Below are 19,220 nucleotides of genomic sequence, written 5' to 3' on the forward strand. Positions count from 1 at the left end.
GTCTTTGATCCTATTCGTTTTTCGTGTGTTTAATGACACTGAAGATATCCTGCTTTTTGTCAGACTGTCACTCACCCAGCGTCAGCTTTTTGGATAGTTCATTGGGATAATCTTTGGCCTTAACATCGCTCACTGTGTGTATACTCACCGAAGATATTATTCACTTGGATTTGTATTTTGGGACTTCACTCACAGTGTGTATATACACCGAAGATTCTGTTCACTTGGATTACTCTGTTTTTGGGACAAGTCACCTCTCCTGTCACCTGCTCTGTTCCCAACTGAACTCTGAGCTAACCCGCTCCCTCTCTCCCTCTCGGTCCCGTTTACCACCCTCGGAGATCTGCCGAGAGAGATCTGCAGAGCGGTTCTGACGTCCACCGTCTGCTTCCTCAGACGAACCATCCGGGAGAAGCTGCAGAGCAGCAACATTCATTAATGCTTGTGTTCCAAGGCCTTACCCTGTTTTCTCTGTCCCAGTATGCAGCTCCAGCCCTCGCCCTGTTCCAAGGCCTTACCCTGTTTTTCTCTAGTCCTCCTAGTCCTCCCTGTCTAGTCCCTCCAGTCCTCCCTCTCCCCAGCCCGCCTCCGCGGGCCTTTGTCCCTGTTTTCCCCTCTCTAGTCCTCCTAGTCCTCCCTGTCCAGTCCTCCTAGTCCTCCCTTTTCCTGCCCTGTCCCTTGCCCCGGCCCTGTTCCGTTAGCCTTCCCTTAGCCTTCCCCTTAGCCAGCTCGCCTCTTAAAGGCACTGTACCTTTCCCTTCTTGTTATCCAGTAATTTGTGTTCTCCCTTAAAGGGACAGTGCCATTTTTCTTTGTTATTCAATAAATGCCCAGTTCTTGGCTTACTCTCATACCTGTCTTGTGTTGTGCGATTGGGGTTGGTTACAAACCATAACACAATGTCTCATTGTGACATTTACGATGCAAACCAAAGTAACGGGCCAATACCGTAAACTATGGAATCAGAGAAACCCCTTGTGTTTATTTATTTGCACAATGAAAAGAAAAATAGCAAAGCAACAATTGAAACAAGAATGTGCAGGTGAGATGAAAAGAACCCCTAGAGGTTTATAAGGTATCACACCTAATACACAACAATGAAACAAACAACTGGAAAAGTTAATAAACAAGGACATAATAGGTCAAACTAATTTAAGTAACTTAAAGGTGCTATAGGTAACATTCAGCCACTAGATGTTATGTTAAAGGTGCTTAGATAGTAAATTATATATATTTTTTGATCTACTTTTTTCTCCCATTTTCTATTTTTCTCCCATCCCAATTTCGTATCGTCCAATTCTACCCTCCCCTGTCTCGAACGTTGCTAGGCCATGCCTCCCACATGCCGGCTGCAATGTGGACGAAGCCTTGCATCACGTGTCCCCTCCGGTACTCGAGGAAGCAGCCGTCGCATCTTTTCACCTGTACAGCGCGATCTCTCAGTGGCGGGGGTCTGCGTGGGAGGGACACGCCGCCCCCGTCGCTTCCTGATTCTGCTGCGCAGGCGCACCAACCGACCTGTAGGAGTCGCTGTCCCCACCCATCAGCTTTCCCACCCCTAACACTGCCAATTGTGTTAGTATGAACGACCAGCCAAGCTGATAGCAATGCGGAGAGCTGGGCTCGAACCCAGCGTCTCCTGCATTGGTGGCGAGCGCCTTGCCCACTACACCACCTAGCCGCCCCTGATAGTAAATTATATTGACTTATTTGTTTACACTGCTTGTGTTGTTTTTACTACCTGTACCCCCTCCCCATCCCCAATGCTGCTATGATCCCTGAATTTCAATAAAGGATCAATAAAGGAATATCTTAAATAGAATTGCTTTTACATAACATACATACATACATGCATGCAGTACGAACCCTAGACCATTAGATGGAAGGTGTTAAACCAAGATGGGTGCAGCGAGGGGTCATCAGGTCACTTAAGCTAGAGAGAGACACAGACACAGAGACGCCCAGGCCCCCCTACAGGGTGCAGCCTACACAAGCACAGATATAAGATATCAGACATTCAACATCAAATATTACTAGATCAATGAACTAAACTATCAAAGGGAGAGCTCTCCCCTCCCCTACTCTGCTCACCCATACAATACTGTATGTATTGAGCTGTACTGTACTGTACCCATTCTGCAATCTGTTAATAACGTTTTTCAATCAATCAATCAATCAATCAATCAATCAATCAATCAATCAATCAATCAATCAATCAATCAATCAATGCAGTAGGAACCCTAGACCACTGGGTGGCAGGAGAGCTCCCCCCTCCTATACTCACCCATACATGATGCAGTAGGAACCCTAGACCACTGGATGGCAGGGAGAGCTCTCCCCATAGATATATATAGGCTCTCCCCTCCCCTACTCACCCAGTAAACAAGGAAACACGTGACACACGTTTTTGTTTTTTTTAATAATCCATGACGCGGGGGGCCTCGTTGTCAGATCCATCCGCCCAGCCCATAAGATATACCCCCCCCTCCTCCTCCTCCTCCTCCGCGTGATCTCTCTCTCCAACCCAAAAAAAACAAAAAAAAAAACATAACAAAGTAGGTGGGGAAGGAAGAAAAGATGGCGAGCGGAGGAGGCGAGGAAGGCTCCTCAGCAGTAGTTACCTCCTCCTCTTCTTCTTCGTCGCCCGGCGGCGGCGGCCTGGAGCTGGAGGCCCTGTTCCCGGACGGCACCACCGGCACCGGGGGGGAGGACGACCTGGACTACACCGGGGCCGCGGGTCCGGAGCTGCTCCGCCTGCGGGAGAGCGTGCGCGGCTGGCTGGCGCAGTACGAGGCGCTGCTGCTGTGGGCGCAGCGGCTGCTGGTGTGGGAGAGGCCGCTCTGCAGCGTCTGCGTGGCCCTCACCCTCAACACCTTGTTCTGGTAGAGATTAGTATTATCGTTTTAATTTAAACAAGTCAACAAAAGATTATCGTTTTATCGTTTTATTTATCGTGTCAGTCACCTGCTGCTCCCGCCCACGGCGCGTGCCTCCACTAACAACGCCCAGCTATACTGTCTGTAACTAACATAGTAGCCACTGTACTGTACTGTACTGTAAGATACTATACTGTCTGTAACTGACAGCTACTAACCGAGCTAACTGTCAGTTACAGTAGTATAGCGGCTGCTGGTGTGGGAGAGGCCCTCAACACCTTATTCTGGTAAAGGTAAACAACGAGAGATTATTATCGTTTTGTCGTTTTATTTATCGTGTCACACCTGTCGCCTTTTTTTTTATTATCGTTTTATCGTCACCTGCTGCTGCTGCTCCCGCCCATGGCGCGTGCCTCCACTAACGCCCAGCTATACTACTGTACTGTAACTAATAGCTACTAACCGAGCTAACTGTTTGTCTAACTGTTACTAGTTAGAATCAAGAATCAAGAGGTTTATTTACAGCTAACTGTCAGTTACAGTACAGTATAGCTGCTGCTGCTGGTGTGGGACAGGCCGCTCTGTTTCGCCCTCACCGTCAACAACACCTTATTCTGGTCAAAACAACAAGAGATTATTATCGTTTTATCGTTTTATTTATCGTCACCTGCTGCTCCCGCGTGCTTCCACTAACGCCCAGCTGCTATACTACTGTAAAATAACTAACAGCTACCTACCGAGCTAACTGTCAGTTACAGTAGTGTATAGCAGCTGGTGTGGGAGAGGCCGCTCTTATTACACCTTATTCTGGTAAACAAGAAAAGATTATCGTTTTATTGATTGATCGTCACCTGCTGCTTCCGCCCATGGCGCGTGCCTCCACGCCCAGCTGCTATACTACTGTAAAATAACTAACCGCTACCTACCGAGCTAACTGTCAGTTACAGTAGTATAGCAGCTGGTGTGGGAGAGGCCGCTCTTATTACACCTTATTCTGGTAAACAAGAAAAGATTATCGTTTTATTTATTGATTGATTGTCACCTGCTGCTCCCGCCCATGGCGCGTGCCTCCACGCCCAGCTGCTATACTACTGTAAAATAACTAACAGCTACCTACCGAGCTAACTGTCAGTTACAGTAGTGTATAGCAGCTGGTGTGGGAGAGGCCGCTCTTATTACACCTTATTCTGGTAAACAAGAAAAGATTATCGTTTTATTTATTTATTGATCGTCACCTGCTGCTCCCGCCCATGGCGCGTGCCTCCACGCCCAGCTGCTATACTACTGTAAAATAACTAACAGCTACCTACCGAGCTAACGGTCAGTTACAGTAGTATAGCAGCTGGTGTGGGAGAGGCCGCTCTTATTACACCTTATTCTGGTAAACAAGAAAAGATTATCGTTTTATTTATTGATTGATTGTCACCTGCTGCTCCCGCCCATGGCGCGTGCCTCCACGCCCAGCTGCTATACTACTGTAAAATAACTAACAGCTACCTACCGAGCTAACGGTCAGTTACAGTAGTGTATAGCAGCTGGTGTGGGAGAGGCCGCTCTTATTACACCTTATTCTGGTAAACAAGAAAAGATTATCGTTTTATTTGATTGTCACCTGTGCTCCGTCAGCGTGCGTCACAACATTCAACGGCGTGCCTCGCACACAATAATGCCATGACAACTGAGTCAAGTGTTAGTTACAGTAGTATAGCTGGCCGTTATTGTGGACACCAGATAAATTAAGCGAATCCGCCTTTTTGGCTTCAGGGGCTAAATAAAAAGCTAACGTAGAATGCAAGTTTTGAATTTTCAAGGCAATTTGGAGCCATTGTTATCGTTTTATCGTTTGGAAATTTTCGGCCTACAGGTAGGCTATAAATGACCTGCTGCAGTCCAGTGAACATACTCCACCTGAAAAGCAGGTTTATTGAGGTATTCCACATGAGGCAAAGGGCTATCAATGCAGCTACCGAAAAGTTATACTATGAAGGTGCTACTGTTGGTGTGGTTGGTTAGCTGGGTGCTGCTACTGCTAGTGACGCCTCTTGTCATGCTGGCCAGGCCTGGTCATCATACCAGCTGTCACTGCCAGATACTAGTCACCTGCTCCCCGCACTGCACACAACCCACCCAAGTAATAAACTCAAAACGCTTGTTGTATATCGCCTTCCCAGAAATAGAAATACTTTATTCATCCAGAGGGAAATTTGGCACTACAAATCGCGCACACTAGTCTCAACAGTATAGGATAGGTAGACAAAAACAAAGTCACAAATGAGAATAAAAAAATAAGCCAAAGAATAAAATACGTGCCGGGATATACATTTCCTAATGTACAGAACACGGCCTGCAGAGTTGCATGACAGCGGCGCGTCTAGTCTATATGCATGTGTGATGGTAACCCCTGCTGGCTGGGGTAGATTTCTGAGCACGACGTTATGTGAGGTAAGATTTATGAGCCACGTGGTTTGGTTTCTTCTCCACCAGGCTGGTGTCGGCCACAGCCCTGCGGCCTCTGTTCCTGCTCAGCGTCTGTCTGCTGGGCCTCCTGCTGCTGGAGAGATGGAAGCACAAGCTCCCCCTCGTCACCGGTGAGAGCCACAGGGCGATCTCTGTGCTTGCTACCTGTGTCTTTGTGTAAATCCTATGAACGACGCTCGTATTCACACACACTCACTCCGTACCGCAATGTACTTGTGTGGATTCGCGTCTCGAACAGGGGTGCGTTGCCCATGGGACGGGGTTGCACGCCGGGCAACCGGCTCTGTGAGCAGAAGCACGCGCACGCACATGCACGCGCGTGCACACAGGAATGCGCTGCACTCTACTGATGCGCCAACTCGCCATGTACTAGGGGTGGGGGGGGGGAAATCGATACGTAGTAGTATCGCGATACTTTGCGTGGCGATACTGTATCGATATTTAATTATTCATAAAAAAATAAAATTTGTATAAGGAAGTTGCATTGTTCATTTCAATACCTGTAATAGTACAGTAGTCCACACACACACACATGTGCATTCAGTTAAGTTGGAATATGACTATTACAAACAGTTCAGTTTGTCAGGTACATGCAACACAGATTACAGTGTTTACATCTGTCTGCTTGAGAAAATACCATGTTCTGCAATAAAAATGATTGAAGTGAGACGAACAGACTGAAAACTTTATTTTATTAGATAAAACATGTTGACAAAGTTTTACTTTGCAGTTGAAAAAAGGTAATAAATCAAATTTGATCAACATTCTTTATTTTTTTTAACTCAGCGTATCGCGATATATTTAGTATCGCGATAGTATCGTATCGTGAGGTCTCTGGCGATTCCAACCCCTACCATGTACCCACCTGGCTACTTTGCATAACAATAGCGCAGGTCGTCAGGTGTGTTCAAATAAATTATGTTCTCGGATACATTCACACAACTTGTGAATGAAATGTGTTACATTCCATTCCTAGAGGCAATTAGGCACTGTCTTTAGTCTGTGCGCACGAGAGGGATCATTTATGCGCATGCGCGGGAGCGTGCGTGCACGTGGCGTCATTAAAACACCGTGCAACCAGCTTTGAAATCTCCAACCTGGTCTCGAATTTGGCCCAAAGTGGATATTTTTCTGTTTCGTTTGGCGTTGGTTATGCATAGATTGGAGAAGGTTTTGAGTGACACTGTGTGTTTCTATTTTTATTTGCCTCTAGTACATTCTCTTCCTGACCTTCCGAAGTGCTGTGTTGACAAAGACACCCCCCCCCCCCCAGGGGAGTTTTATCTATCTTCTAATCCAAAATGTATACATACACAAATATACTTAACATAGTTTAAAATGTAATTAGAATTAGTGGGTCGCTGTCAATCCCTCCATATATTGTTTTGACTTTGTGGTCTGTTTTAGATGATGTGAAATGTGCTCACCGTCTTCTCCAGAGTCGGACAAGAAGATAAGATACCAACTTCCTCCCTTTGCGTTCAGTAGAAAGCTATCCGCCTGCACATAGCTAGCCTAGCTTAGCACAAATGAATGGAAGCGGATACGGACCAGCTAGCCTAGCTGTTGGCCAAAAACACCTATCCCGGGGGTTTTAAGCTAGGCCAGTGTTCCGTATCCGCTTCCATTTCATTTGTGCTAAGGTAGGCTAGCTTGTTGCCGTGTTCCTTTAACGACCACAGAGAGAATCGGTACAGCCTCGTTGCCCCATGGGTCTAGGTTTTAAATATGTTTTGTTCTCTAATTTGCATAACGACAGTTTGAGTTCTGTACTCTTGAGTTTGTAACTTATTTCCCAAAACAAAAGTTCCCCGTGTAGTCGAGTCTTAAAATGAAAGGGCTTTTTGAGATTTGATCTATTTATTCATTTTCTTTTCTCTCTTACTCTTATCACAGCTCAGCAAGCGGAGTCCGCCCCGATACAAAGGTACGCAGCCTGGAGAACAAACAAACATTTAACATATTTATTTACATTACATGTGTCATTGTGGACAAAAAACACCTTCTAAAGTTCGCAAAAAGGTTTCTAAACAATGTTATATGTATATATTATATATGCATCTCACGTCCGTTCAGAAAGAACGTTTACAAGATTTTACACAGACACGGTGGGATAGATATAGAAACTGCGTTGAACGGTGGCTTAACCTACCACCAGGCCAGAATCATACCATTGCGGAGACATACAAACATTGTTTAGAGATCGATTTGTGTCATAAATGTCATGATATATATATATATATATATCATGTCGTGTATGTCATAAATGTCATGATGAATTGAAAATGGGGGACCCTGATGTAAACAAGACGAAAGTCTTTCTCTGGTCTGCATCCCCTTAACAATTGTGTGTATTGAGCTGTACTGTATTGTACCCATTCTGCAATCTGTTAATAAAGTTTTCATTCAATCAATCAATCAATCAATCAATTGTAATATCTCTGTTAGTGACATCCCCTTGTGCTTCCCAACACACTGGTCGTTAACACTCCAGACCACATGTCTCGTTAGACCTGTTCTTCTGGTCCTTGTGTTTGTCCACCTGTGTCTCTCGCTCTCGTGTGTCATGACTTGGAACTCTTTTGGGGGGGGGGGGGGGGGGGGGGTCGGACCTCACAGGGACAAGAGGCTATTTTAGTTGAGGCTCAGGGGTTCAGGTTTGGGGCAAGAGTTAAGGTATATCCATGCGGAGGTGATGGTTAAGGTAAGGGTTATGCAGAGGTGAGGGTTAAGGTAAGGGTTAAGGTATAGCCATGCAGAGGTAAGGGTTGAGGTAAGGGTTATGCAGATGTGAGGGTTAAGGTAAGGGTTAAGGTAAGGGTTAAGGTATAGCCATGCGGAGGTGAGGGTTAAGGTAAGGGTTATGCAGATGTGAGGGTTAAGGTAAGGGTTAAGGTAAGGGTTAAGGTATAGCCATGCAGAGGTAAGGGTTGCGGTAAGGGGTTAAGGGGAATGCATGTAGCCAGTGGACGGTCCCCACAAGGAGGGGGAACACGTGATCACATGCACATGTACATGCATACCCATACCTATACCTGTGTGTGCGTCCCCCCCTCCCCCGCCTGCAGGGACCCCCTGAGTGTGGAGCCGCGGCTGCTCAGCATCCCGGAGCTCAGCCACCACCTGGCGGAGGGCTACCTGGCCTGCTGCCTCCACCTGCAGGAGGCGCTGCAGTACAAGCGGCAGCACCACGGCAAGGTACGCTGCAGGCCTCCTTAACCCTTTCACTGCTGCACTACAGAAGGTTAACCCTTTCACTGCCGCACTACCAAACGGTTAACCCTTTCATTGCCGCACTACCAAACGGTTAACCCTTTCACTGCGACAATACAGAAGGTTAACCCTTTCACTGCGACAATACAGAAGGTTAACCCTTTCACTGCCACACTACAGACGGTTAACCCTTTCACTGCGACAATACAGAAGGTTAACCCTTTCACTGCCACACGACAGCAGGTTAACCCTTTCACTACCACACTACAGACGGTTAACCTAATAATAAGCCCAAGGTTAACCCTTTCACTACCACACTACAGAAGGTTAACCCTTTACTATCACACTACAGACAGTTAACCGTCTAGTGTGATAGTAAAGGGTTAACATTCTGTAGTGTGGTAGTGAAAGGGTTAACCTCTGGCTTATTATGGTATGTCGTGACTTAAAGGTGCACCCCTGTACCACTTTTAGCTGACGTTGAGTACAAGTAAACTACAACTATGGCAAATGGACTGCATTTTATATAGCATTTTTCTGGTCTTTTGTTTATTAATTTAATTTAAAACCTTTATTTAAACTCGAAAGGCAACTGAGGTTTCCCTCACTCACAGTCACGTCGAGCGTACATACAGAAATAAAGGCAAAAAAAGGCATATAAAATCACACGGCATATAAAATCACAACAATAAGACAAGTCGACAAGGATAACAATCAATTCAAATACGTACAACTTGATTGACAAAGGTTGGAGAACAAGGTTTTAAACTGCAACAGAGGGGAGAATCTCGAGCTTTCAGGACTGTTGGTGTTCATTCCATGAGCTAGCGGGGCTTCACTCACTCACTCACTCACTCACTCACTCACTCACTCACTCACTCACTCACCGACCAAAAGACCCATCTCAAGTCCCCTCCTCTTCTCTTGATCTTCCAATCAGGAAGAGAGGACAGGAAGAGAGGACAGGAAGAGAGGATCAGGAAGAGAGGATCAGGAAGAGAGGAGCAGGAAGAGAGGACAGGAGGATCAGGAAGAGAGGACAGGAAGAGAGGATAGGAAGATGAGGAAGAGATGAGCAATGTTTTGGCATTGTCCAGCACTGGCCCCTTCCTTCCTCCTTCCAAACTTTGAACCCCATGACCCATCTCCTTCCCCCACCTACCTCTCTGACACTGCTAGCCCACGTATGGCTGGGGAGATGGCATTGTGGTGGTTTAGCTGAGGGTGTTAAATTTACTTTCCATTTAATTTTTTTTATTATCTGGAAATGATGCAACTAAAATGGAGAGTATTACTTATATTATATATTATTATTATTATTATTATTATTATTATTATTACTGTTTTTAATTTATATTTTTCTTATTTCTTTAAATTTTACTTAATTTCTTTTTGCGTAGTTTTTTCTGTCACATCTGTATTTATGTTTAATTATTTAAAAAAAATTATTTATGTGAATTATATGTATGTTTGTCGTCGCCCTCCCTGGGTGGGATGGGGCGGGGAAGGAAATGGAAGATGTATAATTTGAAAATATAACTGAAATGTATAAATCTGCATAAATTCTTCCAATAAAAAGATAAACTACAGGAAGAGAGGACAGGAAGAGAGGACAGACGTTCTCTACCTCCGCTTTTGGTTTATTGCTGGCGAAAGGCCCGAGTGAGAGGCCTGAGTGTCGTCTATATTCCGTCCATGGTATTTATACACCGCTGCTGCAGAGCAGAGTCTCGCAGACCGTCTCACAGACCGTCTCACAGACCGTCTCACAGACCGTCTCTAGCCCTCGTGGGCGTTCATGTGAAAACATACATCTGAACATAAATATTCTCTCGCTCGTACCCGGGGCAGTATCGCTTCCAACACCTGGAATGTCCTCCGACTGACTGACTCCGAAGCGGAAGGTTCTTCCTTCTCTTGCTGCTGTACGATCTCCGGCCACTGTGTGAAGACTCGTAACTTGTCTTATTGTGCCTATTTGTATGAATTTTATAAAAAAAAATTTATTATGTTTTTGGTAGATTTTTATTTGTTTGTACTACCGGGCAGTCCGGTAGAGGGAGAGGGAGAGAGAGAGGAAGAGCGGGAGACAGAGCGGGGGGAAGACATTCGGCAAAGGACGCCGGGTCCGGGAATCGAACCCGGGTCGGCCGTTTCGCGACGCAGCGTGTTACATGGGTCGACACTTGGGTGCCCTTGTATGCATTTTTTGATAAAACGGTGTCTTTGTTTTGTAAGCTTGTCGTCGCTGTAACATGAGGGTAACCTCGGCGTCTCAAACGCTTAAATAAAGCTTTGAAATCAAAACGCCACATTACATTATCATTCCGTCGTCCGCGCGTGCGCTAACCGTAACGGTGGGATTTCTTTGCCGTGAGACACAATGTTTGGCTCAAAAGAGCCAGTGCAACGATTTTATTTGAATTTAATTTAATTCGGTGCATACATTGCTCACACTGTGGGCTGTTAATGTCATTAGCATAATGTTTTGGGCTTCAGAAGGATCGTTTGATTTGTTATAAGTGTTTTTTGTAGGTCACCCTCTCTTGAGCACAGACTCTCCTCTCAGTAGGCCGAGGGGGCGTGGCCAGTAGGCCGAGGGGGCGTGGCCTTCTGGTCACTAAGACGTAATACACATTCCTCGGCTGATGAGTGACCTCAGCTAGATGTGGCTGATGGGCCAATCGGAGCAGCTATAGATGTGACTGATGGGCCAATCGGAGCAGCTATAGATGTGACTGATGGGCCAATCGGAGCAGCTATAGATGTGACTGATGGGCCAATCGGAGCAGCTATAGATGTGACTGATGGGCCAATCGGAGCAGCTATAGATGTGACTGATGGGCCAATCGGAGCAGCTATAGATGTGACTGATGGGCCAATCGGAGCAGCTATAGATGTGACTGATGGGCCAATCGGAGCAGCTATAGATGTGACTGATGGGCCAATCGGAGCAGCTATAGATGTGACTGATGGGCCAACCGGAGTAACCCGTGTGTATTATGCAATATTTCAGAGGAAGCAGATTGGATCTGATATGTTGATATCCAGGGAGATGGGACATCGAAGGGCTTTAGTCATCATTTTCACAACAACGGTTCAGTTTTGGATAATGTTACAACGTCAACATACCTTCTGTTAAAAAAAATAAATGCAATGAGATTGAAAAACAATATTTTCATTGTACTGTATCTTTTGAGTTAATGATGAAATGAGAAGAATATCAAACCGGATTTCTCCCAAAATTATTTTCTGAAATATTTGAGGACGTTTCAATTTGATACGGTATCGCACGTCTTGTTACCCTGCAGTCAAGATTCAAGAGATTTATTCGTCACATACTGTACAGACACGATACATGTAGTGACATGAAAGTGGCCATGCCCGCCTTGATTGTGCAAAAAAATTACAAATAATAATAGAATAATAGATAATAGATAGACATGATAAAGGGTACTAAGATAAAAATACAATACAATGCTAAGCTTACGAATGAAAGGTAATGAGTCCTATATATACACTACTATACAATATACAGTTATGCTATATGTAACTATACTATACTATACAAAAACATACATTTATGTTTTTTAAAGTGACTGTTGCTTTTTCCTAAAGTGACCTGTAGTGTGTTTGTGTGTCCAACCTGATGAAGTGCTCAAGTGGATTACTAATCATGATTTTCCATACCCAAGCAGATCTCGTGTGTGTGCGTGTGTGTGTGTGTGTGTGTGTGTGTGTGTATACAGTATATATATCTATGTCAGAGTATATCCCTCTGGTTATTTGATGAGATTGATGGTTTTCAATATAGCCCAGCCCCAGTCCTACTTAGACGCACACAAGTCACGTCAAGTGCTGCTCCTTTATTAGTCCCCTTGGGGGGGATTCAAGACACAGACACACACACACAGAGACACACACACACACACACAGACACACACAGAGACACACACACACACACAGAGGCTACAGCTGACATCACAGACTGGAGGGTTATCTCTCAGAGTCCCAGCTTTCGTAGAGAGTGGTGCATGTTCACTAGTATTGACTGAACTGTACTGTACTGTACTGGGACACAGGAAGTACTGTACATAATGTGAACGGGTGGCATGCCCCCTCCTCCACCCCACACCCCCCCCTCTCTCCCTTATTACTATGTCTATTATTGTCTTTTCACCTGCCTGTACCTCCCCCCAGTGTTTCCCCTACCATTGCCTTGACGGGACGCCCCGCCCCTCCAGAAAAAATTATAATAAATATTTAAATATAAATATATATATATTTTTTTATATATATATATTTTTTAATTAAAGTTTGCTTTAATCACAGTAACGTTGGCGAGCTAGCTAAATTATACATAAATTGTTTTTTATATATCGATCTTCACTAAGACATAGGGCTGTACCGAATGTCATTTTTTAACATTCGAACGAAGCTTCGAATGTCTATAAAAAAATATATACTAACAAAAATTTAACTTTTTTTTTTAATTATTTTTTTAAAAAAAAATTTTAACTGAATCCTCAATTTGAATAAAGTGGTTAATCTGATTAAATTAGTATTTTTCTTTTATTAAATCAACTTTCTTTAATGAATATAACTCATCAGTTTCGTCAACATAAATAATCCAATAAGGTATGGTATGAAAGTGATGGTGACGTCTTATAGTATAATATTATAATATTAGTGTAGCCTAATCTTTAACTGCAACTGTGCAGAAAACCCCCATTGGTTTAAACAGATTGAATAGACACAATTTTTTATTTTTTTTTAATTAAAAATACAAAATTCAAATGTTGATTTAGAATTCGAATGTCAACATTATGATCGAAGCTTCGAAGCATTCGGTACAGCCCTACTAAGACATTAAAACGGTGGTGCGGCACGGTCTACGGAGACGCAGAAAAAAAGCTACCAAATCCATTCCGAGACTGACTAGCATCGCGCGTAACAAGTCTCAGGGCAGGATCCACAAAGAATGGATTGCACGGTGCTGCTAATTGCACCCTTACTTACAATTCATGATGAATTGAAAATGGGGGACCCTGATGTAAACAAGACGAAAGTCTCTCTCTGGTCTGCATCCCCTTAACAATTGTGTGTATTGAGCCGTGCTGTATTGTACCCATTCTGCAATCTGTTAAATAAAGTTTTCAATCAATCACCTTGTTAATATTTATTTACCTAATTTATGTGCAATCGTTTCATTTCAGCTCAGTGTAGAGAAATGCACCGATACCAACAACCGCCTTACTGCGCGGCGCGTCTATGACGACACTGTTGACGCCACGTATCCGTGACACACGCGCCCCGCGACAACACTAGTCGTTTTGGGGGCCTACCACCCCCCCTGAAATCCTAGGGGGAACCCTGCCCCCCCAGGCTGCCATGACACCTGTGTTCCCCCCCAAGGGGATCAATAAAGGAACACTTGACTTGACTCTCTCTCTCTGTATTAATGTGTGTCTCTCTCTCTCTCCCCTCCCCCTCTCTCTCTCTCCCCCACCCTCTCTCTCTCCCCTCCACCCTCTCTCTCCCCTCCCCCTCTCTCTCTGTATTAATGTGTGTCTCTCTCCCCTCTCTCTCTCTCCCCCACCCTCTCTTTCTCTCCCCTCCCCCTCCCTCTCTCTCTCCCCTCCCCCTCTCTCCCCCCCACCCTCTCTCTCTGTCCCCCACCCTCTCTTTCTCTCCCCTCCCCCTCTCCCCCCGCCCTCTCTCTCCCCACCCTCTCTCTCTCCCCCCCCCCCTCTCTCTCCCCACCCTCTCTCTCTCCCCCCACCCCTCCCTCTCCCCCCGCCCTCTCTCTCCCCCCACCCTCTCTCTCCCCCTCCCCCTCTCTCCCCCCACCCTCTCTCTCTCTCCCCCCCTCTCTCTCTACCCTCCCTCCCCCCCCCCCCCCCCCCCTCAGTTCTGTATGATGACCTGCAGTGGCTGCTCAGCACTAGCCGTGGTCGGCCATTACGTCCCCGGAATCATGATCTCCTATATAATAGGTGAGTTCATATCTCTTTGATCTCCTATATAATAGGTGAGTTCATATCTCTTTGATCTCCTATATAATAGGTGAGTTCATATCTCTTTGATCTCCTATATAATAGGTGAGTTCATATCTCTTTGATCTCCTATATAATAGGTGAGTTAATATCTCTCTGATCTCCTATATAATAGGTGAGTTAATATCTCTCTGATCTCCTATATAATAGGTGAGTTCATATCTATTTGATCTCCTATATAATAGGTGAGTTCATATCTATTTGATCTCCTATATAATAGGTGAGTTCATATCTCTTTGATCTCCTATATAATAGGTGAGTTCATATCTCTTTGATCTCATATAATAGGTGAGTTCATATCTCTTTGATCTCCTATATAATAGGTGAGTTCATATCTCTTTGATCTCCTATATAATAGGTGAGTTCATATCTCTGATCTCCTATATAATAGGTGAGTTCATATCTCTCTGATCTCCTATATAATAGGTGAGTTCATATCTCTTTGATCTCCTATATAATAGGTGAGTTCATATCTCTCTGATCTCCTATATAATAGGTGAGTTCATATCTCTTTGATCTCCTATATAATAGGTGAGTTCATATCTCTCTGATCTCCTATATAATAGGTGAGTTCATATCTCTTTGATCTCCTATATAATAGGTGAGTTCATATCTCTTTGATCTCCTATATAATAGGTGAGTTCATATCTCTTTGATCTCCTATATAATAGGTGAGTTCATATCTCTCTGATCTCCTATATCAGTGGTTCCCAAAGTCGGGGTCGCGACCCAAAGGTGGGCCGCGAGCAGCCACGGGTGGGCCGCGAGATGATTAAAAAAAAATAAAAAAAAAATATAAAAATATTTTTTATTTTTTTATTTTTTATTTTTTTTGTCAGGCCACTGAACTTAGAAGCAGGCCAGGACAGTGTTTCTAGTTGTATTCTAAAATTCTATTCTATTGTATTCTAAAATGTGACTATATGGTTTTATATTAACTTAATAAATAAACAAAAACGAAAAATCTACTTATTTCAACGAACATTTCAAACTAAATAACAGATTATGCACATAAAACGCTGAAAACAACCGAAGCAACAATAGTATTTTAATGAGGCTATGATTATTATCATTATTATTTTGCAACAAGTTAGCCCTTTCATAAATAGCACATATAAATGAATAACTAACTTGAACTAACTTAATAGGATTGAAGTGATATTTGGCTTAAAAAATCGGTCGCCTGGCAAGAAAAAAAAGCCTGACGATGTGCATTGGGCCGCGGCTCTCTGACGCCTTATTTTCTGGGCCCTGGCCTGAAAAGTTTGGGAACCCCTGTACTATATAATAGGTGAGTTCATATCTCTTTGATCTCCTATATAATAGGTGAGTTCATATCTCTTTGACCCCCCCCCCCCCCGGGTTTTGATCTAGGTTTGCGTTTTGAGCGTATAAGCTGCTGTAGGTGATGATGTCACACTCGAACGTCAACACATGGAGCAGTTGTGAGAGATGGAAACTGGATGCCCGATATAAAGAAACTAATAACCAATAAATATGAAGTTATCTTTGAAACCTCTGTTTTCAAGCCTCGTCAATATAACCCACCCCCCTTTTCCTCACAAATGGAACTGGTGTCGTGGAGTCCGCTTTGAGCGTTTCCAGGGTTAGCGGCTAACGCTAGTTAGCTTAGCCTAGTAGGTATGGGATAACGTGGTTAGCAGCTAACGTTAGCCCATTGCTCGCGTCAATTAAGTTGCACGTCATTGAAGGTCCGCGCTGGTCTCCGTCTATAATGAAATGAGAGGACAGCTCTGCGCTAAAGCGAGTCTCATCTCAGCCGCAACGTGACACAACATATACTCGATGTTCGCGATATAGTAATTTACTACATCTCACGTAGAACAAGCCGCGATACGTCGAGTATACTCCATATATCTAGGCTGGATACAGGGAGGGAGGGAGGGCTGGATACAGGGCTGGATACAGGGAGGGAGGGAGGGAGGGATACAAGGGAGGGAGGGATACAGGGCAGGTAGGGAGGGAGGGAGGGATACAGGGGAGGGAGGGAGGGCTGGATACAGGGAAGGGAGGGAGGGAGGGAGGGCTGGATACAGGGAGGAAGGGAGGGCTGGATACAGGGAGGGAGGGAGGGCTGGATACAGGGGAGGTAGGGAGGGAGGGAGGGCTGGATGCAGGGGAGGGAGGGAGGGCTGGATACAGGGGAGGTAGGGAGGGAGGGAGGGAGGGCTGGATGCAGGGGAGGGGAGGGAGGGCTGGATACAGGGAGGGAGGGCTGGATACAGGGCAGGGAGGGAGGGAGGGAGGGCTGGATACAGGGAGGGAGGGAGGGCTGGATACAGGGAGGGAGGGAGGGCTGGATACAGGGAGGGAGGGAGGGCTGGATACAGGGAGGGAGGGAGGGCTGGATGCAGGGGAGGGAGGGAGGGCTGGATGCAGGGGAGGGAGGGAGGGAGGGCTGGATACAGGGAGGGAGGGAGGGCTGGATACAGGGAGGGAGGGAGGGCTGGATACAGGGGAGGTAGGGAGGGCTGGATGTAGGGAGGGAGGGAGGGCTGGATACAGGGAGGGAGGGAGGGCTGGATGCAGGGGAGGGAGGGAGGGCTGGATGCAGGGGAGGGAGGGCTGGATACAGGGAGGGAGGGAGGGCTGGATACAGGGAGGGAGGGAGGGCTGGATACAGGGGAGGTAGGGAGGGCTGGATGTAGGGAGGGAGGGAGGGCTGGATACAGGGAGGGAGGGAGGGCTGGAGGGAGGGAGGGAGGGCTGGAGGGAGGGAGGGAGGGAGGGCTGGATACAGGGGAGGTAGGGAGGGAGGGCTGGATACAGGGAGGGAGGGCTGGATACAGGGAGGGAGGGAGGGAGGGAGGGCTGGATGCAGGGAGGGAGGGAGGGCTGGATACAGGGAGGAGGGCTGGATACAGGGAGGGAGGGAGGGAGGGCTGGATGCAGGGAGGAGGGAGGGCTGGATACAGGGAGGGAGGGAGGGCTGGAGGGAGGGCTGGATACAGGGAGGGAGGGAGGGCTGGATACAGGGAGGGAGGGAGGGCTGGATGCAGGGAGGGAGGGAGGGAGGGCTGGATACAGGGAGGGAGGGCTGGATACAGGGAGGGAGGGCTGGATACAGAGAGGGAGGGAGGGCTGGATACAGGGAGGGAGGGAGGGCTGGATACAGGGAGGGAGGGAGGGATACAGGGAGGGAGGGCTGGATACAGGGAGGGAGGGAGGGCTGGAGGGAGGGCTGGATACAGAGAGGGAGGGAGGGCTGGATACAGGGAGGGAGGGAGGGCTGGATACAGGGAGGGAGGGAGGGCTGGATGCAGGGAGGGAGGGCTGGATGCAGGGGAGGGAGGGAGGGCTGGATACAGGGAGGGAGGGCTGGATACAGAGAGGGAGGGAGGGCTGGATAGAGGGAGGGAGGGCTGGATGCAGGGAGGGAGGGAGGGCTGGATACAGGGAGGGAGGGCTGGATACAGGGAGGGAGGGAGGGAGGGCTGGATACAGGGGAGGGAGGGAGGGAGGGAGGGCTGGATACAGGGAGGGAGGGCTGGATACAGGGAGGGAGGGAGGGAGGGCTGGATACAGGGAGGCAGGGAGGGCTGGATACAGGGAGGGAGGGAGGGAGGGCTGGATACAGGGAGGCAGGGAGGGAGGGCTGGATACAGGGAGGCAGGGAGGGAGGGAGGGCTGGATACAGGGAGGGAGGGAGGGCTGGATGCAGGGCAGGGAGGGAGGGCTGGATACAGGGAGGGAGGGGAGGCTGGATACAGGGAGGGAGGGGAGGGCTGGATACAGGGAGGGAGGGCTGGATACAGGGAGGGAGGGCTGGATGCAGGGGAGGGAGGGAGGGAGGGAGGGCTGGATGCAGGGAGGGAGGGCTGGATACAGAGAGGGAGGGAGGGCTGGATACAGGGAGGGAGGGCTGGATACAGGGAGGGAGGGAGGGCTGGATACAGGGAGGGAGGGCTGGATACAGAGAGGGAGGGAGGGCTGGATGCAGGGAGGGAGGGCTGGATACAGAGAGGGAGGGAGGGCTGGATGCAGGGAGGGAGGGAGGGCTGGATACAGGGAGGGAGGGCTGGATACAGGGAGGGAGGGCTGGATACAGGGAGGGAGGGCTGGATACAGGGGAGGGAGGGAGGGAGGGAGGGCTGGATACAGGGGAGGGAGGGAGGGAGGGAGGGCTGGATACAGGGAGGGAGGGCTGGTAGCCCCTTTGGTGACTGTGATGCACGCCAACAAGGTTTGTTTGGCCATGTGAAAACACAGTCACTTGCTCCTCAATAGTAAACCAAGCAATGTTGACCATGAAGGACTGGTTCTGCCCGAACCGTTCGTTATACAAGTATCACAGAGACATTTCAAAGGTACTCGCAGTTGCACGAGGGTTTCGGACAAAAATACGGACGGTTTGAAAGCTCGGCGTTGCTAATAAACATTTGTGTGTGTGTCTCTCTCCGTCGCCTCTCTCTCTCTCTCTCCCCCCCCTCTCCTCTCTCTCTCTCCTCTCTTCTCTCTCTCTCCCCCTCCCCCTCTCTCTCTCTCCCCCCTCCCCCTCTCTGTCTCTTCTCCCCCTCTCTCTCTCCCCCTCCCCCTCTCTCTGTGTCTCTCTCTCCCCCTCTCTCTCTCTCTCCCT

General features: G+C 47.3%; 1 protein-coding gene across 1 annotated transcript in view; it reads left to right on the forward strand.

Annotated features, from left to right (window-relative positions):
• Window positions 1-2,555: 2,555 nt before the first annotated feature.
• Window positions 2,556-19,220, forward strand: part of retreg2 (reticulophagy regulator family member 2) — a 32,672-nt gene continuing 16,007 nt past the window's right edge. Inside the window, 5 exon segments of the mRNA XM_084330009.1 lie at window positions 2,556-2,882; window positions 5,361-5,464; window positions 7,251-7,281; window positions 8,423-8,552; window positions 14,479-14,563. Of these exon segments, the coding sequence (XP_084186135.1) occupies window positions 2,578-2,882; window positions 5,361-5,464; window positions 7,251-7,281; window positions 8,423-8,552; window positions 14,479-14,563 (655 nt within the window). The 5' untranslated portion in view covers window positions 2,556-2,577.

Source organism: Notolepis coatsorum (genome assembly GCF_963971535.1).
Source record: "Notolepis coatsorum genome assembly, chromosome: 1".
Classification (NCBI taxonomy): Eukaryota; Metazoa; Chordata; class Actinopteri; order Aulopiformes; family Paralepididae; genus Notolepis; species Notolepis coatsorum.